This window comes from Crotalus tigris, unplaced genomic scaffold, assembly GCF_016545835.1.
Source record: "Crotalus tigris isolate CLP2741 ecotype Arizona unplaced genomic scaffold, ASM1654583v1 scf7180000017666.379230911805:20528666, whole genome shotgun sequence".
Classification (NCBI taxonomy): Eukaryota; Metazoa; Chordata; class Lepidosauria; order Squamata; family Viperidae; genus Crotalus; species Crotalus tigris.
Window position 1 is genome coordinate 20,175,979 of NW_024096552.1, and position 21,281 is coordinate 20,197,259.

General features: G+C 34.2%; 1 protein-coding gene across 37 annotated transcripts in view; it reads left to right on the forward strand.

Annotated features, from left to right (window-relative positions):
- CLASP2 (cytoplasmic linker associated protein 2) overlaps nt 1-21,281 on the forward strand; it is a 194,387-nt gene that overhangs the window by 154,498 nt on the left and 18,608 nt on the right. For 11 of the 37 annotated variants that reach the window (XM_039336918.1, XM_039336920.1, XM_039336923.1 and 8 more), the window contains 9 exons: nt 433-495; nt 1,471-1,571; nt 2,272-2,295; nt 3,029-3,273; nt 8,666-8,729; nt 12,737-12,739; nt 17,206-17,369; nt 17,935-18,013; nt 18,139-18,189. In XM_039336918.1, coding sequence (XP_039192852.1) covers nt 433-495; nt 1,471-1,571; nt 2,272-2,295; nt 3,029-3,273; nt 8,666-8,729; nt 12,737-12,739; nt 17,206-17,369; nt 17,935-18,013; nt 18,139-18,189 — 794 coding nt within the window. The remainder of the gene's footprint in view (nt 1-432; nt 496-1,470; nt 1,572-2,271; nt 2,296-3,028; nt 3,274-8,665; nt 8,730-12,736; nt 12,740-17,205; nt 17,370-17,934; nt 18,014-18,138; nt 18,190-21,281) is intronic. The other 26 variants (XM_039336928.1, XM_039336948.1, XM_039336953.1 and 23 more) reach the window with 9 other exon arrangements.

Below are 21,281 nucleotides of genomic sequence, written 5' to 3' on the forward strand. Positions count from 1 at the left end.
CAGTTCTGATATCTTAGTAAGCCCAATTAAAGCAATAATTTTCTTTCCATCCCCTACATCACTTACAGTCTCCTTCAGATTATCACTGAGTCCTATAAACATATTTATTTTAGCCACTAGCCTTGTGACTGTTTTATACTGATGGTGCCACCAACAGTATTTCTGAACACTTTCAATAGCACAGTTCTGAATATAACTTGGCAGTAGTTGGACACAGGTGGCTGATCATAAAAGCTATAAGTTGTTTTAGTTATCCCACAACAAACACTCATTGTAACTTCACTCTTGGTTACTATTCACTATGTAAATCAGTCTCTAGAGGCAGGCTGATTTCTCACTTTGCCTAGAACTTGCTTCATTGCTCTCTCTGCAGTTTTTCTGTTCTGTATTATTATTATAACAGAGAGGGTTCATATGATCCTATTATTATAGCTTCCAGGCATCACTCCAGATCTACTGGTGCTCTCTACTCTCCAGATGTTTATGGGGCTACAGGTGAAGGATGAGTACTCTTTGCTATCATTTGTGCCATCATCCTGGATTAATTTTTACCATATTTGGTTTCCTGTATAGTCTATTTTTGTTGCTTTCTACATTAGCTTGTATTTATAATTTTGGAATATTTGAAGTATATGAAACAATGCTTTCATTCCATATACCCTAAACTTTTTCTCCTCCTAATTTAAGATGAATGTTGCATTTTCTTTCATTTTCCTTTATTTCTAAAGTTTTATTAATGCATGTTGCTTTTACATACACAGTGATACAGCTTATATGGTTCATAATTTCTAAACTGACTGAACACATTTTAATAGGAGATTTATATAAGTTATCAGTCTTTCAGTTCCTGTATAATTATGCTATCAATAGAATTTTGTTTTGATATTATAGAAGCCACAGTAAAATAACTGTAAAATAACAAACGCATTTACATTTGCATTTAAGTGTCAACATCATAGCGGAATTCAATTTTATGAGGATATTTTGGGAACTACAATTTAGTAAACATACAGGGAGAACAAGGAGAAAATGATGACACATAGCTGACGTCATCATGCCAATGCTACAACTATGGTTAAATTGGATATTGATGGTATTATATCAAACTTTCTTTAAAATTTTTACTATAGCAGTATAATTCTTAAAAATGTAGTCATTTTCACCTCTAACAATAAAGGTACTTTGGAAAAACTGAAGGAGTGTTTTTGCTGCACATACAATTGCTGCATGTGCATGTAACATTATCTAGATTAGAGCCTATTGGGTTAGTTAATATTCAGTGTCAAAAATAGTTATTATACTTTCGTGACTTAATAAATCAAATGTCATCTGGGATTTGTACTAAGGAACCAAAAGGGATAAAATTTGTACATTTCAGGTATTTGTTCGCTTCCAGATAAATATTATATTTCCATTTTTAAAATAATATATTATACTTTCTAAGTCAGGACTTCATACTTTTTATTTCAGGTTTTGGAATTAGTCAATCAAGCCGATTATCTTCATCAGTTAGTGCCATGCGTGTCTTAAACACAGGCTCAGATGTTGAAGAAGCAGTAGCAGATGCCTTGGTAAGTTTTTGTGGAGATAACAAAGTAGCATTTTTATTTTCTTATGCTTTATTATATTATTGTCCAATTTGATTATTGATTCTGCCAAGTTAAGTGATGCTCCTTTCCTAATAAACGTTAGCATATCTCTTTTTTCTTTATATAAACATGTTTTTCTTAAGATTATATGTTCTCTGAAACCCCCAGGCTAGCTTGTCTTCTGCCTGTTCTATAAGATAATGTCTTGGATTGTAATTGTGTTGTATTCTGTGATAATTGTGTCAAAGAGGATTTTTGCAAAGAGGGGTATTAGCTACATATCATTACTTTAAAATACAAATATAAATACAAATACTGGCTGAGAAAAATCCAACTATTTTATCAAATAATATTTTAATTAGATCTCATGACACATGTCACCTTCTTTTATAAGCCCTACTTCGCATATTTCACTTTTTTTCCTCTCCGCTCTTTGATTTTACAGTAATAATTTGATAGCTCTAATAGTAATTCAGGTAATAGCACTCAATCATAAACTTTTCTGTTTCATAGAGAATAGAATAGTAGAATGAATCCAATTTTGGTTTGCTTTCATATCAAAACTAGATTCTTGTGCTGTAAATCATGTGCATGTATTCTGATTCTACCTGCTTAGTATATTTGCTAACAAGCCACTCAATATTTATATTCATAACATTTGTTTTTTCTATAATGCTCTCAGCTATTAGGAGACATTCGGACAAAGGTATAACTATTATTGTCAAACTTTATGATATATATACATAACACTATTTTGAATAAATAGGTTTTATGTTCTGCATAAATGTTTTAAGTTACCAAAAGATTCTAAATATGTCTGTGTCGGTTTAAATGTCATTGTTTTTTTGCTCTACCATAACACCTCACATTTAAATAAATTCCAAATATTTGTCTGTATGTTGTTGTTGTTGTTTTTAAGTAATGCAGCCTCAGCGGATAAGCTGGTGCCTTGGCTGGAAATTATTCAGAAATATTAACTTAGCAATAATGTGAAATCACTAGAACATCCGCTGCATTTTATCTTAACTATAGCAATTATAATAATGATTGGGGAGAATATCATTTTAATTAGATCTTTGGTTTAAATATTGCTTTTTGCATGTAAATAACAATAAGCATTTCTTCTTTTTAGTGTAACATTATCTAGATTAGAGCCTATTGGGTTAGTTAATATTCAGTGTCAAAAATAGTTATTATACTTTCGTGACTTAATAAATCAAATGTCATCTGGGATTTGTAGTAAGGAACCAAAAGGGATAAAATTTGTACATTTCAGGTATTTGTTCGCTTCCAGATAAATATTATATTTCCATTTTTAAAATAATATATTATACTTTCTAAGGCTGAAGATAGTAGTAGGATCTGAAAAATTGAGCAATTGAACTGATAAAGGAGCTCATTTTGCCATTGTTTATCTTATGATTTTCTCTGTATAATAGAAAAAGCCAGTTCGAAGGAGGTATGAATCTTATGGAATGTACTCTGATGATGATGCTAACAGTGATGCTTCTAGTGCCTGCTCAGAAAGATCCTATAGCTCACGGAATGGCACGATACCCACCTATATGCGACAAACAGAAGATGTTGCTGAAGTCCTTAACCGCTGTGCAAGCTCCAACTGGTCAGAGAGAAAAGAAGGTCTTCTTGGTCTACAAAATTTATTAAAAAATCAGAGGACATTAAGGTAAGAAATGTATTTTCATTGTACTCGGATGTAAAAGTATTATATTTAATAGTGCAGATTTTAGTCTCAATCTTATTAGTTGCTTTCAGTAGAAAACATATATTTATAATCTTAAATTACATTTATAAGACCATCTGATTCTAGATGACTTCAGACAGCAAACAATAAAAATCAAGACTAAAAACAATTTGAAAAGGTTAATGTAACTGTACTATCTATAATCAACCACACATATGCACCATCGCAGAGGAATCCTACACTCAACTATAGTCCAAAACCTGGGAGAAGAAGAGAATATGCCTGGACAACTGCCGGTCTTCAAGACTCACTTGAAGAAGAGCAGAGTAGGGACCATTCAAACCTGTAGTATGTTATTCCAGAGGGCGTGCACTGTTACAGAAAAGCATGCTTCTAGACCAGTGGTTCTCAACCTTCCTAATGCCGCGACCCTTTAATACAGTTCCTCATGTTGTGGTGACCCCCAACCATAAAATTATTTTTGTTGTTACTTCATAACTGTGATTTTGCTACTGTTATGAATCGTAATGTAAATATTTGATATGCAAGATGTATTTTCATTGTTACAAATTGAACATAATTAAAGCATAGTGATTAATCACAAAAACAAACTGGGTTTGAAGATAAGCAGTAAGATGGAAAGAAAATTAAGCAATGAAACTGAGAGTTCCTGGATTAGAATTTATTATACCATCACATTAAAAATAAAAGCATTTCCAATCTTGTTGGAAAAACAGTGGATTCACTCCTATAATATTATAGGAGTGATAATATTATTTAGATCAGGACTTTTCAACCTTTTCACTGATTGTACCACTTTTAGAATATGGCAACATTTGAGTACCACCAGTCATCTAGCGAGGTGTCAAAAACTTGACCCCTCAAAAAATTGTAAAAAGTAATAAAGTACAGGTAGTCCTTGACTTACAACAGTTTGCTTAGTGACTGTTCAAAGTTACAATGGCACTGAAAAAAGTGATTTATGACCATTTTTCACACTTATGACCGTTGCAACATCCCCAGGATCATGTGATCACCTTTTGCAATCTTCTGACAAGCAAAGTTAGTTGGGAAACCAACTTAACAACCATATTACTAATTGAATCTCTCTCTCTCTTCCTCTTTCTCGCTCCCTCTCTGTCTCCCTCTTTCTTTCTCCCCCTCTCTCTCTCTCCCTCTCTCTCCCTTTCTCTCTCCTTCTCTTTCTCTCTCTCCTTCTCTCCTCTTTCTCTCTCCCCCCCTCTCCCTTTCTTTCTCTCTCCCTCTTTCCCTCCCTCTTTCTCCCTATCTTTCTCTCTCTCTCTGTCCCTTTCTCTCTCTCCCTCTTTCCCTCTCTCTATTTCTCTCTCCCTCTTTCTCTCTCTCTCTCTCTCTCTCTCCCTCTTTCCCTCTCCCTCTTTCTCTCTCCCTCTCTGTATTTCTCTCTTTCTCTCTCTTTCTTCCTCCTTCCCTCCCTCTCTCTCTCTCTCTCTGATTGGGGATTGATTTGGCGGCGCGGAGGGGAGGGGAGCGGCCGAGGACTGCCCGTGTGACTTTGAAGTGGCCACCTCTGGAAGCACCAAGGCTGCTCCAGCCAGGCTCAAGCCGGGCAGAGTGGGCAATGGGAGAGGAGTGGGTCGATCACCTTACCGGCAGCTGGCACTCCGATGCGCCTTCCTGGCTAGCTGGGCCTACAGTATCAGGAGTCCCGTGAGAGGGCAAGCTGCATGAAGAGCCAAACCCTTTCTGCAAAGAAGGGACGCGTTGAGGGAGCCAGCCAATCCCCCCCCCCACTTTCCTGGCCAAGCAATCCATCCAACAACCACCCACACCCCTCTCACACAGCTGCAATCACAGCTTCTGCTGTCAGGCACTCAGCAATCCAGTGTTCCATAATGCCACAGGTATCCAGAGTTAGTGCAAGTTCAACCCATTCCAGTTCTACTCCTCAAGCCCTAGTCCCATTCTGGAGTGACTTTCCAATCTAATAATCCAAATCAAATAACCACAAGTCATTTCCAAAGCTGTCTGATCAAATCCATTAGAGTGAAATCCAAAATGAGAGTCTGGACCTGGCATGACAGGTATATGCCTGGACCTGGCTGTGAGAGAGTATGCCTGGACAATTGCAGGACCCAGCAAAAATGGGGAGGGGAGAGGGGAAGCAGGTTAAGTACCTAGATACTTGCACTTAATTCTAAGCTTAATTTTTATAAAGGTGTGATTTTCAGGGGGATTATATTTAAGGAATCTAAATCACCACAGATTTCACTCCTCATTGTGATATTTAAGTTCAGAAAAAAATAAATAATAAAGTACGTTTTTCTAAGCTTGACTGCCATGTTGAAAGGATTCAGATAATCACAGACAAGAAGAGAAAAACAAATTCTCTTGTGTTTAATGATATGCAGATGAGACATTGCTTAAGTGATGGTACTTTGGTAGACAATACCCTCACTCTCCATCGTAAAAACCTCCAGTTGGCACTATATGTAGAATGATTATCTTGCAATCTGTACTCAAAGGCATTGTTACATTATTTTTTTTAAAATCCTGTCAGAAAGTCACTGATGACAAGTTCAGTATTAAAGTTTGGGTAGGAATGTATTTCAGTCCATTGTTTTTGAAGCAATCAAGACAATTGATGTAATCCACGTAATTATCATAATTACATAATTACTAAAATTATATAAATGCATCATAAATTACATCAATTAGGTAACAAACACCCAGATCCAAAGGATATCCCAGGTCTCCAAGTAGTCCATAAAATTGCATTTTTCACAGAGACAAGACCTAAGAAGATTTTCAGAACAAATACGCTAAACAAGGAAAACGAAGCTATCACAAAATACAGTTGTTAATTTTCAATCCTGGGAAAACGGATGAAGTAACTCTACTACCCAGGCCTATAAGAAATTTAATTACCCCTGTGACATTGATCTAAGTATTGCATACATTTTCTGAAATGATGCATAATTATATTTCAAATGTTCATTGTACTCCATGTACAATCTATTATATTTAACATAGCCTTGAGTTTTGGCTCATAACATTTTCCCCAGCAGTAGTTGTGTCATGGGACCTAATCCATATAGTCCATGGAACTGTAGAATGTTATAATTCAGTCACCTCTGATAGCAGGAGTCAGAAGATGTACTCATTTAAATTTGACCTCTTTCTCTTAGATTTGTGTATTGCAGAATAACTAGTCCAATTTGCTTCATTTTTAAAAAAATGGACATTACTTACTATATTCACCTGAAGGAAGTCTATGATTAGACCTTCTGCAAATAAAATATTTGAGAGCTTTATTCTGGCCATCAATCAGCAGCAGTATTCTGTAAGCAAGGGAATGAGAGAGGACAAAAGCACTTATCTCCTTTAAGTGTGGCTTTTGGCCAACATACAGGTATCTTCGACTTATGACCAATTGCCTAGTGATTGTTTAAAGTTATGACTCCACAGGGGTATTTGGAATATGGCCATGTGACTGCATTAGGCAACTGGCCTGCATTTATGACCATTTGCAGTGTCTCACAGTCATGTAAACACATTTTACATAGTTTTTGCCAAACTAGCATTTATTTCTGGTTTTCAAAACTGACACAAAGCAAATAGTTTACTTAATAACTGTGGCATTCATTTAAAAATAGTCATTTATTGCCAAATCTAATTTCTGAATAGTAATATGGAAGTAGTTTCCAGATCACATTTAAGATCTTATGTATACAAAAATACTGAAATTCAAAAGGATTCCCAAACACCACTGTATATAATAGTCTTATAACTCTAGTTTTTTACATTTGAGAAGAGGGCAAGATCTCACTAAAATCTATAAGTCTCATCCTCTCCCACACCTATACTAGGCAGTCAGTACAAAATAGTAGGATAGTTTCTTCATCCTGTATATTTGTATATGCAGGCAGAATTAATACAAGGCAGCAGGAGCAGTTGCTTAAAATGAATCTTACATAACAGGAAACACTCAACTATCAATCAGATATTTGTCTATTCAAACATGGAGAACTAAGGCAGGTGTTATCAGTAACTTAAATTTTTACAGAAGTGAGACTTTTTCTGATTTATTTATTTATTTATTTATTTATGAGACTTATATGCCGCTTTAAGTGCGAGCATTCTCTAAGCGGTGTACACCAGTAAGCAATGTATATATATATTTACATTGCCCCCAACAATCTGGGTCCTCATTTTACCTAACCCGGAAGGATGGAAGGCTGAGTCAACCTTGAGCCGGTGAGATTTGAACCGCTGACCTGCTGAACACAGTCAGCTAAAGTGGCCTGCAGTACTGCACTCTAACTGCTGCGCCACCTCGGCTCAATATTATTCTTAGGCTTTTGTTAAATGAGAGTCAATCAGAGTAGGAAAAGCCTGTACGAGGATAGCTGATTTGTTTTAGCAATACAATCATTTGCAACTGTTATTCATGCATGATCCAGTATTCTCCATTTTCTGAGATAAAAGTAAGGATCCATTCTGAATTCCTGCCTTCAGGAAGCGTCTTGATGGCTCAGGGCAGCATGGATAGAAAGAACAACGAGGCTCTTTATGGAACTCATTGAAAGTTGTTGAAATAATAACTATTTCTGTTGTATTAAGGGCACCTCATGAAGACTTGACAGAGGGAAAACTGAGTTTTAAAAAAGCAATTTTTAGAAAGTACTGATACTCAACAACTTATAATCATTTGTTTAGCCACTATTTGAACCATCACAGCATTTGCATGGTTACATGATCAAAATTTGGCTGTATGGTAACTAGCATGTATTTATGAACTTTACAGAGTCATGTGATTGTTGTTTGCTACTTTCCCAGCCAATTTCCAACAAATAAAGTCAATGGAGAAGCCAAATTTGCTTAATGACAGTGATTCACTTAAAAACTGCAGTAATTTGCTTAGAAACTATGGTTTAAAAAAAGCTCATAAAAATCAGTTGACTCAACAACCATCTGAGCAATAGAAACTGTGGTCCCAGTTATGGTCATAAGTCAAGGACTACCTGTAAAATTGCTTAAGAGGATATATCTGATAAATGTTTGCAATACTGAAATAAAGCTTTTTCCTTTCAAAACAATCAATTTAAATCTTGAGTTCACTCATTCCATGCTGTCATTTTCCTTAAGGACAAATAGCTATATGATAAAGTCCAATTTGTACTTTCTGCAGGATCTTTTTTTAAGGTTAGAACTAGAATATTCTCTATATAGGAAATACAAGGCAATATGTTTTGAAAAATTCTTTGTATTTTATGAGATCATTAACAAATTATATTTTTAAAAAGAGAATTTGCAAATATTTTTAAGTAAATTAGGACATGGATTTCTTTTTCATCTGAAGTTTTACTAAAGTAATAATTTGTCATTTTGGCAGTCGTGTTGAATTAAAAAGATTGTGTGAAATCTTCACGAGGATGTTTGCTGATCCTCATAGCAAGGTATGTATTTCCATTTTATTATTTATGATGATTTACCAAGTATTATATAAATTAAAATTCTAAAAGCTTTGATCATTGGAGTTGCTTTACTCACAAAGCTAAAAGATAAGATATAGGCTTATGGATTTCAAGTATTGCTGTTCTCCAATTACACAGGTCCAGGATTCCTAAATGCAAGAAAGGACCTCAGCAGGTTCAGATAGTTCTTGCTCAACGACCAATCACTTAATGATTGTTTGAAATTAAAATGGACTCAAAAAAATGTTATTTATAACCCATTTCCAAAATTACAACCACTGCTACACCCACCCTTGGTTACATGATTGCATTTGGGGCAATTGGCAACCAGCTCGCATTGAGAATCATTCGCAGCATCTTGCAGTCATGTGACTGAGATTTTTCTCCTGCAAAACTACCATATGGTTTAACAAACAAAATTCCAGGCCCATTTGAAGTTGTTAAGTGAGGATTAACTATACATAGTGTGGCACTTGCTGCTGTAATTTAATTCACATTGATTAAACTCTGAGGACTTAACTTATTATTCAAGTTATCTATAAGGTAGAGGCAGATAATGTGTTCCTTTAACTAGAAGTGACTTGACACCCCAGAAAGCATTCTGTGAAACCATTATGATTTATGTAAGGTGGGTTATTTCCGGTTTGCTCATAAGCAAGAAATTATGTAACTCAACTTTTTGTGCTGTATCTTCTCAGAAATTCCTCTTATCTTCTCCTTATTAAAAACAGATACAAAACATAGCTTCTCTCACCTTGAATTATTTTGTTGTCTTTTTCAGGCCTTCCCTATTCAATTCAGTTCTTCATTTCCTTTTTTCTTCCCCCTGTTTTTAGAGTCTTTTACTTTCTTTTTAATATACAAAATGGATATTTTCTTTGTCTTGTTTTGCCTCTCTGTAATATTGAGAAGGGAGTATCTGCTGAAGAAAGAAACAAAAGAAACTATCTTCTGACCAAACCAAGAAGGGAATCGCTCTGTGAGTCTTTTTAGGGAGAATGCAGATATCAATAGAACAATTAATAACGCCAAGCCCAATTATTTGATATTTGATTCAGCATGTCATAATATCAATATTGGGGTTTTTCAAGCTTTCTGTCCTCCAGTAGCAGGCTCACCCCATTGGTTGGTGTACTTATCAAATAAACATTGCAAAAGGAGGGGCTTGTGCTATCGTAGTTTATGGTAGCCAAATTTTAGGAGGAATTTTTTAGCAACCACCTTTCCAACTAACAAATGTAATAAAATGAACTGAAACTGGGCACATTATGTTATGCATCTAATGAAATGAGCTACAGCTTATGAAATCTTATGCCTTTTAATAAAATGTAATAGAAAAGCAGCTAATTCCAGATGTTTACTATATAAAGTACAAATTGAAATTATTCCTTTCATCCACCATCAGATGGCAGCAAAGAACTATTCTGTCTCTCTCCCTCTCCTTCTCCTGGTCCTTCTGTCCCCCTCCCTCTCCCCCTCTCTCTCTCTCTTGGTGTGGTGTGATTCAGTTCTTTGACAATATTTTTTGAAGTGGTTTGCCAGGACCTTCTTCCTAGAGTTCAGAAAAAATTACTGGCTCAAAATTATCCAATTGGCTCATATGCCTAAAGCAAGACTAGAAATAGTTTCTAATCCAGCACTTTTAATCGCTATATTACACTGACTCTTAATTTGTCTTTTACCAGTGTTGACGTGAAAAAGATCTTATAAAATGGGCTTCTTTTTCCAGGTACAGGCTTTCCAGGATAGCTAGCACTTTCACATCTCCTGAATCAGTGTTAGATCTGATCAGCAACTGAATACTAGAGGCACACATGCTTCCATTTAAAAATTACATGTTCCTGTTTCCACATATTACCAATATATTCCCACTTTTCAGATTTAGCTAAAGTAGAGGCTCTTAAGAGCAGGATTAAACATACAGTCTTATTGTAATCTTTTTTCATTGTCCAACTGATTAGGGAGTAAAATTAATCATCTGATCCACATTTCCTAGTCTTGGGGAGAAAATATTAGATCCTAAAGAATAACTAGGTAAATGCTAGATTTTGGAAATTGAATCAGTTATATTTACTAACGGCTCTGTTTTCATTTAAGGACTTACAGCCACTTTTTTCTTCAGCTAAAGCTCTGCCTCCGAGGAAACTTTGCTCTCCAACTATTTGTAAGCCATCCAGAGTTGATGCAACAGTGAGGTGGACTGCATATTAAACAAACAAACAAACAAAAAACTTCATTTGCTTTCATTCATGGAACAAAAAACTTTTTTATTAATCTATTTTTATTCCATGGCTGGGTCTTTCATTAGAACACAATTTCTTTGCCAGGTACTTATAAGAGAGCAAGAAGCTTCAATCATCTTAGATTCCAAAATATTTCAAATAGCAGAATCACTTAGCTTTGTCCCCCTATGAATTTCAGTGACTCAGTATACCTTGGTCCTGTCCAGATTTCAATAAATTCACTGTAAATTTGAAGATCCTAACATTCTTTTTTCAGAATATCTGGGAGAAGTCAGAGTTGTGTTTTTATATTAATGCAGACAATGAAATTATCATTACCCAGTACTCATGGCAAAAGAATTACATAAATATAATTAAGACACTAGAGTATACGATACAATCACATCGTTGTGATGAAATATAATTCCTCTGAAAGGGAACAAGTACAGGTAGCCCTTGACTTACAATCATTCATTTAGTGACTGTTCAATGTTATAATATAATTGCAAATAGTGACTTATGACCACTTAAAATCATTGCAGCATCTCCATGGTCACATGATCAAAATTCAGGTACTTGGCAGTTGGTATGCATTATGATGGTTACAATTTGTCATCATTAAAACCTTCCCATTCAGCTTCCAATAAGCAAAGTCAATGGGGGAAATCAGATTCACTTAACTGCATTATTCATTTAACAATAGCAGTGATTTATTTAACAGCTGTGGCAGAAAAGGTCATAACATGGCTGCCTTGCTTAGCAACAGAAGTTTTTGCCTCAATTGTGATCATAAGCTGAGGCTATCTGTACCCAACCCAACCTAATATGGTAACCAAATGAAAGCCGGACCCAGCTATCTGCCAGAAGTAATAAATGACCTTGCTTCCAGTGTTAAATCTGTGTTTGTTGTTATAAAGTTTTCAGGACAATTGTTGCCCTTCTGATATTATAAAACTTGATTTAGACTAGCTTACAAAACTTCATATTTACTCACCTCTTCATTCAATAACTCTGTATAAAATAGCATTTGCATCAATAAACTTACTAGATATATTAATTGGTGTACTTCTTGCACTAATTAGGTTATTCACTACATTTGTGATGAAGTATTATTGGTAAAAAGAATGCCATAGCATCTTATTTTTATCATTTTGTTTGTAAGCACATTCAGAAGTTTAAATTCAGCATTACACCAAACAAACTTCCAAATGACTCTGTACCTGTTCTGTATTTATATTTCATTATTATGATCCATGTTTCTACATCAAATTTATCCACAGTACCGACATTTCTGATGTGATTATAATTAAAACTTTTTGCTTATTACATTCTGAACAAAAGGCAGTTAACTAGCTTGATTACCCTATACCCAATTATCCCTCACAGTAAGCATCAATGTTGTATTTTGATATTTTGTCTTGCTAGTATTGTATTTGTAAGAACATTAACTTTGTAAGAACTAATACCTGGGATAGACTTGCTTGTGATCTTCTTTTACACTGTTTGATATTACAGTCATAGAAATAATTTCCTAGGTTAAATAATCCATTATATCCGAATAATATAATGATTTCCAGTATTTGCTTAATATAGCTTCCTAATTTTTCACTTTAAGTTATTTCTTGCAAATAGCTCTGTGCCAATGGAATAAGAAACTCAATATATGGAAACCATAATACAATTAAGTTTGATGTACCAATTTTAGAGAAATGGTCAATAAATTGATATTTAAACCTATGGAAACTATTTCTTTTCTTACTCATGCAGAGAGTAGCGGATATATTATACCAAGGAATAAGACTTTACATTCAAGCACTTGTAAATCTTACTTGCAAGATTTTATTTTTTTAATATTTTGGATATTATTTGCTGCACAAGTGAAGAAAGATGAAGAATTAGTGAAGTAAAGTAAAGTTCAAGTTATCGACTATTCTAATTTTGTTGTGTGTAGTGTAGAAAAAATGTAGGATAAAAATTGAGTCAACACTATGGTTTCTGCGAGAAACACTCCAACTCCACCCTGCTTCAGATACTGACATTTTCAATTTGTTCCCACCTTTCCTTTATAATAAATATTTGATCAACTATTGATAACAAAGTTGTGGGTTCTTAATATTTGTTTGAAGTATCTGATAAAATTCACTGAAAAAGTTCTGCACCTTTTAGTGTAAATTCTAAATTTTGGGATTATTCCATTTATGAATGCATTTTAACTTCAGCAAACTTTTCTGTAGTTTTTATTAGATGTGTACCTTTAGTTTAATTTGATCAGTTTATAGAAATCATTCTAGAATGTTTTGATAAGTCCTTTGGCTGTGTTTGAGGATGTTGAGGAGCTGAATTGTCTAATGGCACTTTGTTTTAGGAGCCCATAAGGGCTCAGTAAAATATTTAAGCTTTCATAGAAAAGTAGCTAAAATTCTGTTACTTGAAGCACTATGTCAGATTGTTCAATCCTGTAAATATTGCAAAAAAGCTGCTATAATAGAAAATAATAGATTTCAGTTGTATTATGTTTGTATCTATAGTATACCCCAAAATATGCATATCTAATTAAGATGTTATAATTTTAATAGATATGCATAGATTATAGTTCTTTAACTTACTAAAGTTCGATGCTTGAATTGATGCACGCCATGTTTTAAAATTGCTCATAAAAAAGCACTTTTCTTCCACTTTTCTTGAAAGAGAAAATTGGGGAAGGAGACAGAAGGTAGATTGGTAGTTATATGCTACTTGGGAATTTGATTCCAAAGGTATTAATATTTTAAAACATATAAATCCTTGTATCATAATTTTCTCATGCAGGAACTATGCAGATGGCAACTAATTTGTGTGTTTTATCTCCCCCCTCCCTTCCTTCCCCCTTTTTTTTCTTTTTGCATGCTGTCCCCTGTGTTGGAACTCTCTATAGAGAGTAAGTTGGTTCAATATTCGTTGGAACCCTGACTTTGTTGCATGACGGATACTAATCTTTCTCCCCTCTATACCTATAAGAATGTTTGTAGAATGTAGCTTTTGCACTTTATAAATTCCTGCAGCTATAAAAATTATTATGAAATGCTTTTTGTATACAAATTAACTTTCCTTTTGTTTTCTACTGCTATTGTGTATTGTGGTGACTGGCGCATCTTAATTTCATGTCATCTAAGGAAATATCCATATTAAAAAGATTTAAAAGAATTTTTCTCCACAATCCAGTTGAAGATTTATATCTAGATTTGTTTATAGGAATACACATATACATACATGCGTACACATAGACATATATTTTATGTGTGTATACGCTGTGTGTGTGGATTTTTACACACACAAATACAAATCCTTTTAGCTATCCCTTATCTTGAATATCTATATTTTTTCTGCAAAATGCCATGAAAATATGCAATACTGAGCAGTGTATAAATTATGTTTATATTTAACTGATCTACGGTCAATAAATATGAAGGAGGAACAGCATTGTTAGACAGTGACAAGTGTTGCAATTTTGAACATGAAATATGGTAAGTTGACTTGTTAAATATCAAGACTTTATTGCTAAGGGCAAGTTCAGCTCCTTCGATTGTTTTCAGTATTCTTCAGTTTAAAAACAAGATAACATGCAGTAGTGTCTGTTGATGTTTTATATGAAATGATTGCCTATCAATGCCGTTAAATGTGTCATGTAAACAATGAGTTGGAGATAAAATGACATAGTTGAATTTAGGTCCCATTGAAATTAACAACAATTATGACCATAATTCAATTGAATTACACCAATATTAAGAATGAACTTGGTCTGAATCCAATTTTGTTGCATCATTCTTTTTACTCAATATTGCTATTATTTTTTGAGTACACTGATGGATAACTGCAGTTTCCAAGTCCCCTTATTGTAACCCCTGGAAACCCTTTTGATCATGATTTTAAAAAACTATTCTTTAGTTTTTTTAAAAGAATCTTAGCATTTTGAGGTGAGAAACCCAATAAAAAAGTATTATAAAACTTAAATTTGCGTACTTCAGTGCAGCCAAAGAACAATCCCCGTCTTGGTGTCCCTGGAGCAAACTCTGCTCACATGTATGATTAAACCATGCCCACTTTGTCATTCCAGCTATAGAAACAACATATATCCCTTGGTCCCCCTTAGGTTGCCCCTTAGGTTGTTAGTGGAAAATATTTCTAAAAACTAGGCTTTCAAATTCTCTACTACAGTATGCCTCAATTTAATAAACATTCATTTGGCAAGTTCAAATTTACACAATCTAACCTGCAATAAAAAAAGTTAAGTTAGTAAACCAAATAGCCAAATAATACATATTCTATTCTGCTTCCACACTCCTGCACTCATTTTGGTTTGAAAGGCCTAAATGTGTGTTTTCCTGTCTTATGTCTTCTATTTACTTTCTGTAAAAAGATGGGTGAGTTAAAAAATTTACTGTAAGAGACCTTCAGCTTCAGTGATTACATTGAAATTGTGTAAACCAATTTTATTCAATTGAGGTTTACTGTAATAAAAAATTGGAAAGCCTAGCTTTTTTGGTATACCCTTCCTCCATAATCTATTAAATTATAGTTTTCTGTATTACTTTATCTGGATATATTTAATTGGAACTTAAAACTAATCCTACAGTAAAGCTTGGAATGGGTTGTGACAAAGCTCCAACTCTAGATTGACAACTCCTGATCTGTATCCCTACAGCTGGAGTCTTAACAAAATTGTGCCTATACTGCCTCTTATTTAGCCTGCACTACCCAACAGCAGAGTCTGTAATTTGCTGCTGTAAAGAGCAAATATAGACCCAAGATAAATGTGGAACTAGAAACCGAAAATCACTGTCTTAGTGATAAAACCCACATTTTAGGAATTGGGCAAAAGAACATGTCTTGTTAGTGGGGAGTTTCAACAGATAGATATATTCACTATGTATTCTCATTAAATATTCTACAAATTTAGGGCTATTTTAAACATAGGGTTTTTTTATATTAAATAAATAAAGGGCCAAATAGCAGCATATGAACAGACTACTATAGAAAAGCATAGAAAGTTCTGATGGTGAATTATTTTACAGTATGAACATAGATTAAAAATGTTCACATTTTCTTTTACCTCATAAATTTCCAGTGTTATTTTTATTTTTTTTGTTTGCAGCAGGAATCAAAGTATTATTTTTTATGCTTTGTAGAAGAGTTTTATTCTTATTTGAAAGTTTGATTACTAATTTCAGTACAAAGTATAGCTAAGTATTTTACTATCTATATGGAAAAAGATAAAAGTTTCCCTGTTGCAGCTATACATTATTTAATCAACTTGCTTTCTGATTCACGTACACCATTTTTGGATCACCTTTATGATTTTATATAACTATATTGTTTTGATACAAATACTTCCAAAAACTATGAAGATCAAGTTTCCAATTTTAAATTTCTTCACACCATCTCCCGATTCTGCTCAATTTTATGTTTCCATAATTGTTGACATTTTTATAAACAATACTGCAGTTAAATTGTTAGGTGTACAGAAATCCTTTGTAAGACATTAATTTCATCTTTCCCTGCTTCAAGTGTACTATATTGAAGATAGACATAAATCTGTTTCACTAAAGATTTGTTGTGGCATCTTAGCTTTTTTCATCTATATCCAGCATGTTTGCATGCAAGACTGAGTGATGTAAAACTATTTTTTAAATCGAAAAGCAAGATCTTTTATGACTTTATTAAGCATCATATCTGAAATAATCTGTAAAGTGATGAATAGCAGAAAAAATAGCATGTTTGTGTGAAAAAGATGAAAATTGTGACTGAGCAATATGAGAGAATATAAGATCTATGAAAGTAAATAATATATCACTAAAGCTGGAAAGATTTAGAATTTTTCAGATCAGTTGTAATGAAAAGATCTAGTATGCTATAATGGGGTAACAGTTTGAAGCATAGATCAAGTCCCCAAATTCAGTGGAATAGACAACACCAAAGCAGAGATGAGGGAAGAAGAGAATTGCGCCAGTCATCACAGCATTTCTTTGCTCAGTGGTATTGCATGAAGTACTAATTTCCAGAAATACAAATAAATTTCTGAATCAAAGATTCTGACAAGACAGGAGAGAATGTTTTCCCGCTTGGCTGTGTATCATTGCCTCTATCTGCTTCTATGTGGTACTACATTATTTTGTGAGTTCAACACAGGCAAGCATCAACTCCTTTTCTTCCCTACTCTTTTTTTTTCCTTTTGTCCTCCCTTTTTTCCCCTACTGCAGGTGTTCAGCATGTTTTTGGAAACATTAGTAGATTTTATCCAAGTTCATAAAGAAGATCTACAAGATTGGCTATTTGTGCTTCTGACCCAACTTCTGAAAAAAATGGGTGCTGATTTGTTGGGATCTGTGCAAGCCAAAGTTCAGAAGGCTTTAGATGTGACAAGGTAATAGATTGATGTTAGAATAAAAATACATACATTTTGAACTTTCTACACCTATATTTCAGTTTTGCATCCTTTAGAACAGGGATCCCCAACCCCCAGTCCATGGACCAGTACCAGCATGCCAGCAACCAATCCACACAAACAAAACTCCATCCACGGGATGTAGCCAGCACACAAAACCACACACCCTCCGGTCCATGGAAAAATCTCTCTCCACAGAATGGTTCCTGGTGCCCAAAAGGTTGGGGACCTCTGCTTTAGAATACAATACAATAAATAATACAATAAAATAATCACAGCTATATATATCAACATAGTAGAATATAGAAAAGTGTCTTTCACCAATATTGTCTACTTCTGGTGATGTTTATATGCAATATACCTTTAAAAAGAATGAACTGAAATGCTTTGTCCGGTTTTAAAATTTTCACTATTTACAAACCCATAATTTTTATATTATGTCTCACTAATACTGCTTATCTAGGCAAAGTACGTGTATTTCCCTTTTTAGGCCTAGTTTCCGAACATACTTTATGAAGTGAAATTTAATTCTGTTATTTCTTAGGGAATCGTTTCCAAATGATCTTCAATTCAGTATTTTAATGCGGTTTACTGTTGATCAGACCCAAACACCAAGTCTGAAGGTAAGAAATTATAAAGCTTTACAATTATGTGTAACATTCCATTCAATAATAATTTTGTCATGTTATACATTCAATGTTGTTGGTTTTCAATTAGTGGGTTTTTTTTTTTTTTTATAAAATTTCAGACAGTCAAGCCAGCACTGCAGGACCAGCTTCGTTCTTTTTGGAGTTCCAAGGTTTTTTTTTTCTGCATTATTCCTTTTTTTAACCTATTGTATGTAAAATTTACATTAAAATATTCTTATGCATCCATATACTGCTACTAACCTTTGCAAGGAATTTTGAGCATGCTCGTGTATATTTGATACCAAGTGTTATGTGGTTGTCTGAAACATTTGACAATGAATCCTATAAAAACTCCACAAAGTCCAACACAGTTTTAAAAAATTGTATGGCTATCTAACACCAAGCTGGTTATGCAAGCTCATTCTGTCAAATCTCTTCTAATTTTATGTTTGTAATTTCCCAATCTACATTTAAAAGACTGAATAGTATCACAGTAGAATTTTTTGCTGAGTTTTCTGCAGTTGTAAAACGTATTTGCATCTTTAAAATTTGAGTCATTTGCCTTTCAGCTTTTATAATGAATATTGTATGATATTAATGATACATATTCAGATACTGAACTATAGCTGAAAATATGTAAAAGTTGAAATATATAAACAACAAAAACTATTCTTCTGCAGATAATCAGTTGGAAAAACTTCAGAGTTGGGTATATATATTGTGTATATACAGCAACTGAGACATTTGGGAAAATAACAAGCATATATATAACCACCATTTTTCTCTGGCACAGCGTTTTTAGTTTATTAATTGCTTTTTACAAGATGGTACTTTTTTACTCCTGGATGCAGCAGTATCACAATTACAAGCAAAAATATCATATTTGCAAAAATGCAATGTTTATTATAAATGCTATAGAGAAATTCATGTTAACTATTTTGTTACAGTGAATCTTTAGATTTTTCTGTAGATTTAAGCATAAAGGAATAAAGTTTTTAAAACGGGGAGAGCGACATGGGGGGATCCACATGGGTTGGATTTGTCCTGATTAAAAAAATTCCTTTAACTGTAAATTGTATATATGTGAATCATTCAAATTTTATGTTACTAATTGTAGATGTGAGGACATTATATGTTTGCATTTAGAATTAGAATTAGGAATAGAATAGAATAGAATAGAATAGAACAGAATTTGTTTCTAATTTGTCTTTTGCAATGGGTTTTTTTGTATGTTGGGCTATAGTTTCTTTTTGTGTGAAGACTGATGCAAAGTATGAATTAAGCAGCTCTGCTTTCTCCCTGTTGCCTGCTAATTCTTTGCCACTTCTCTCTTTAGTGGACCTACAGTTTCCTTGATTTTTTTTCTTGTTAATATGTTGGAAAAACCTTTTTTTATTATCCATGATTTCTGTTGCAAGTCTTTGTTCATTCTGATTTTTTGCTTTCCTGATTTTCATCTTTGTATGCTCTGGCTTTCTACTGATAGTCAGCCTTGGTTATGTGCCCCTCTTTCCATTTTTTGTATTTGTCCTTTTTGACTTTCAGTTTGTCAGAGAGATCTTTGGGCAGACATGCTGGTTTCTTCTTGAATTTCTTGTTTTTCTTTTTCAGTGGTATTGTGCTGGTCTGGGCTTTTATGATCGCATTTTTTAGTTTCCCACACTTCTTGGGTTGTTTTCCCCTTTAGGATTTTCATCCATGAGATCTTTCCTAGGTTCTCTCTGAATTTGTTAAAGTCAGCTCTTTTGAAGTTCAAAACACTGGTTGGATTGTTTTCTGTTGCTAGTGTTTGCATTATATTAAATTCTAGCAACTTCAACTCCTTCTATCACTTCTTCTATATTAGTTAGAATTAAGTCCAGTATGGCTTTACGTCTACTTTCCTTCTCCACCTTTTGGATGACAAAGTTGTCGGCTAGGTTGGTTAGGAATCTGTTTGATCTCATGCTCGCTCGCTGCAGAGTTTGTCTCGTTGATATCTGGATAGTTGAAGTCTCCCATTATTACTATGGTATGCTTCCTACATTTGCACACAAACTTCCAAATATAAGAAACTCTGGTATATTGCTATAAAATTAAGCAATATGAAATGAAATATGAATATGAAAAATGACTACTTAATTTTTACAAAGTAAAAGCAAAACAAATATATGTATTTATTTATGAATTTATGTATTATGAATAAACAAAATTTATATTATATTCAGAAAGTAAGCAAATAGTAGTAAAGTGCCATCTAATTTTTCACAATGCTCATATTAGAACATGGACTCCATGGACTACAAAATGGAGAGAGAGCAACAAAAATACTATAGATGGCAACAAAAATAGTATTAACAGCAAGTATTAAGAATCTATTCAATATAAGAAACTACATGTAGACCAAAATTCTCTTCAGGAATCTTTCATTAATAAATTATAAAAGTGCTCTGTGTTTATGTGATAGATAATACTGATGCTATTCTTGGCAGATGTGTTAATTTTTTTTTTAAGCTAGCATTGCTTAACGGCATAGTTTTTCCTATGGCACTTTTTATTGCTTTTGGCAGCTATAAGAAGGCATTTTCCTTTTGTTGTGTAGTGTTCTCAGACATTAGGTATCAGGTAGCCTCTAATTTGTACAAATCTATCTTTCCTTAAGATCTCACAACAGAGAGATAGGATTATTACATTATGTCATGCTTTTATGCACTGTTTCACATAACTACCTTTATTTGAAGAGACTCAAATTGAAACTGGTCATATAGGACATGGTGATTGCTTAACTGAAGAATCTACATACACAACACTAATGGAACCTGCTCATTAAGGTTGCATATGTGTTACTTAAATTAAATTGCCTTAGGGGAGACCCAGAATGCCTAGCACACACTAAGGCCTGCCTGCCTCCCAAAGCCACCTCTTCCCCCGCCCCAAGATATCCCCATGCTCTGTTTCCCGCCCCTCAAGGTCCCCATAGCTCTTTGACCTGCTTTCCCCTCCTAGGCTTCCTTTCCCTGCCACAGGACTTTCTGCAAAACCTAGGCCTGCTTCCCACCCCACTGGACCTATCTCCTCCCTGCCTCTCATTATCCATCGTGCGCTTATCTTATGAAGAACTCCAGAGCCCCAGACTTGTGAAATTGTGGCTACTCCAAAATGGCAGCTGCTTTTTGGATGCAGCCACATGGCCCTGGGATAAAGTGATCTTAACAAGCTCTGTGCAGTTTTGCTCAAAACTCCAGAGATTTCTGCAGTGCTACACAGACTGCGTTAGAGGAGC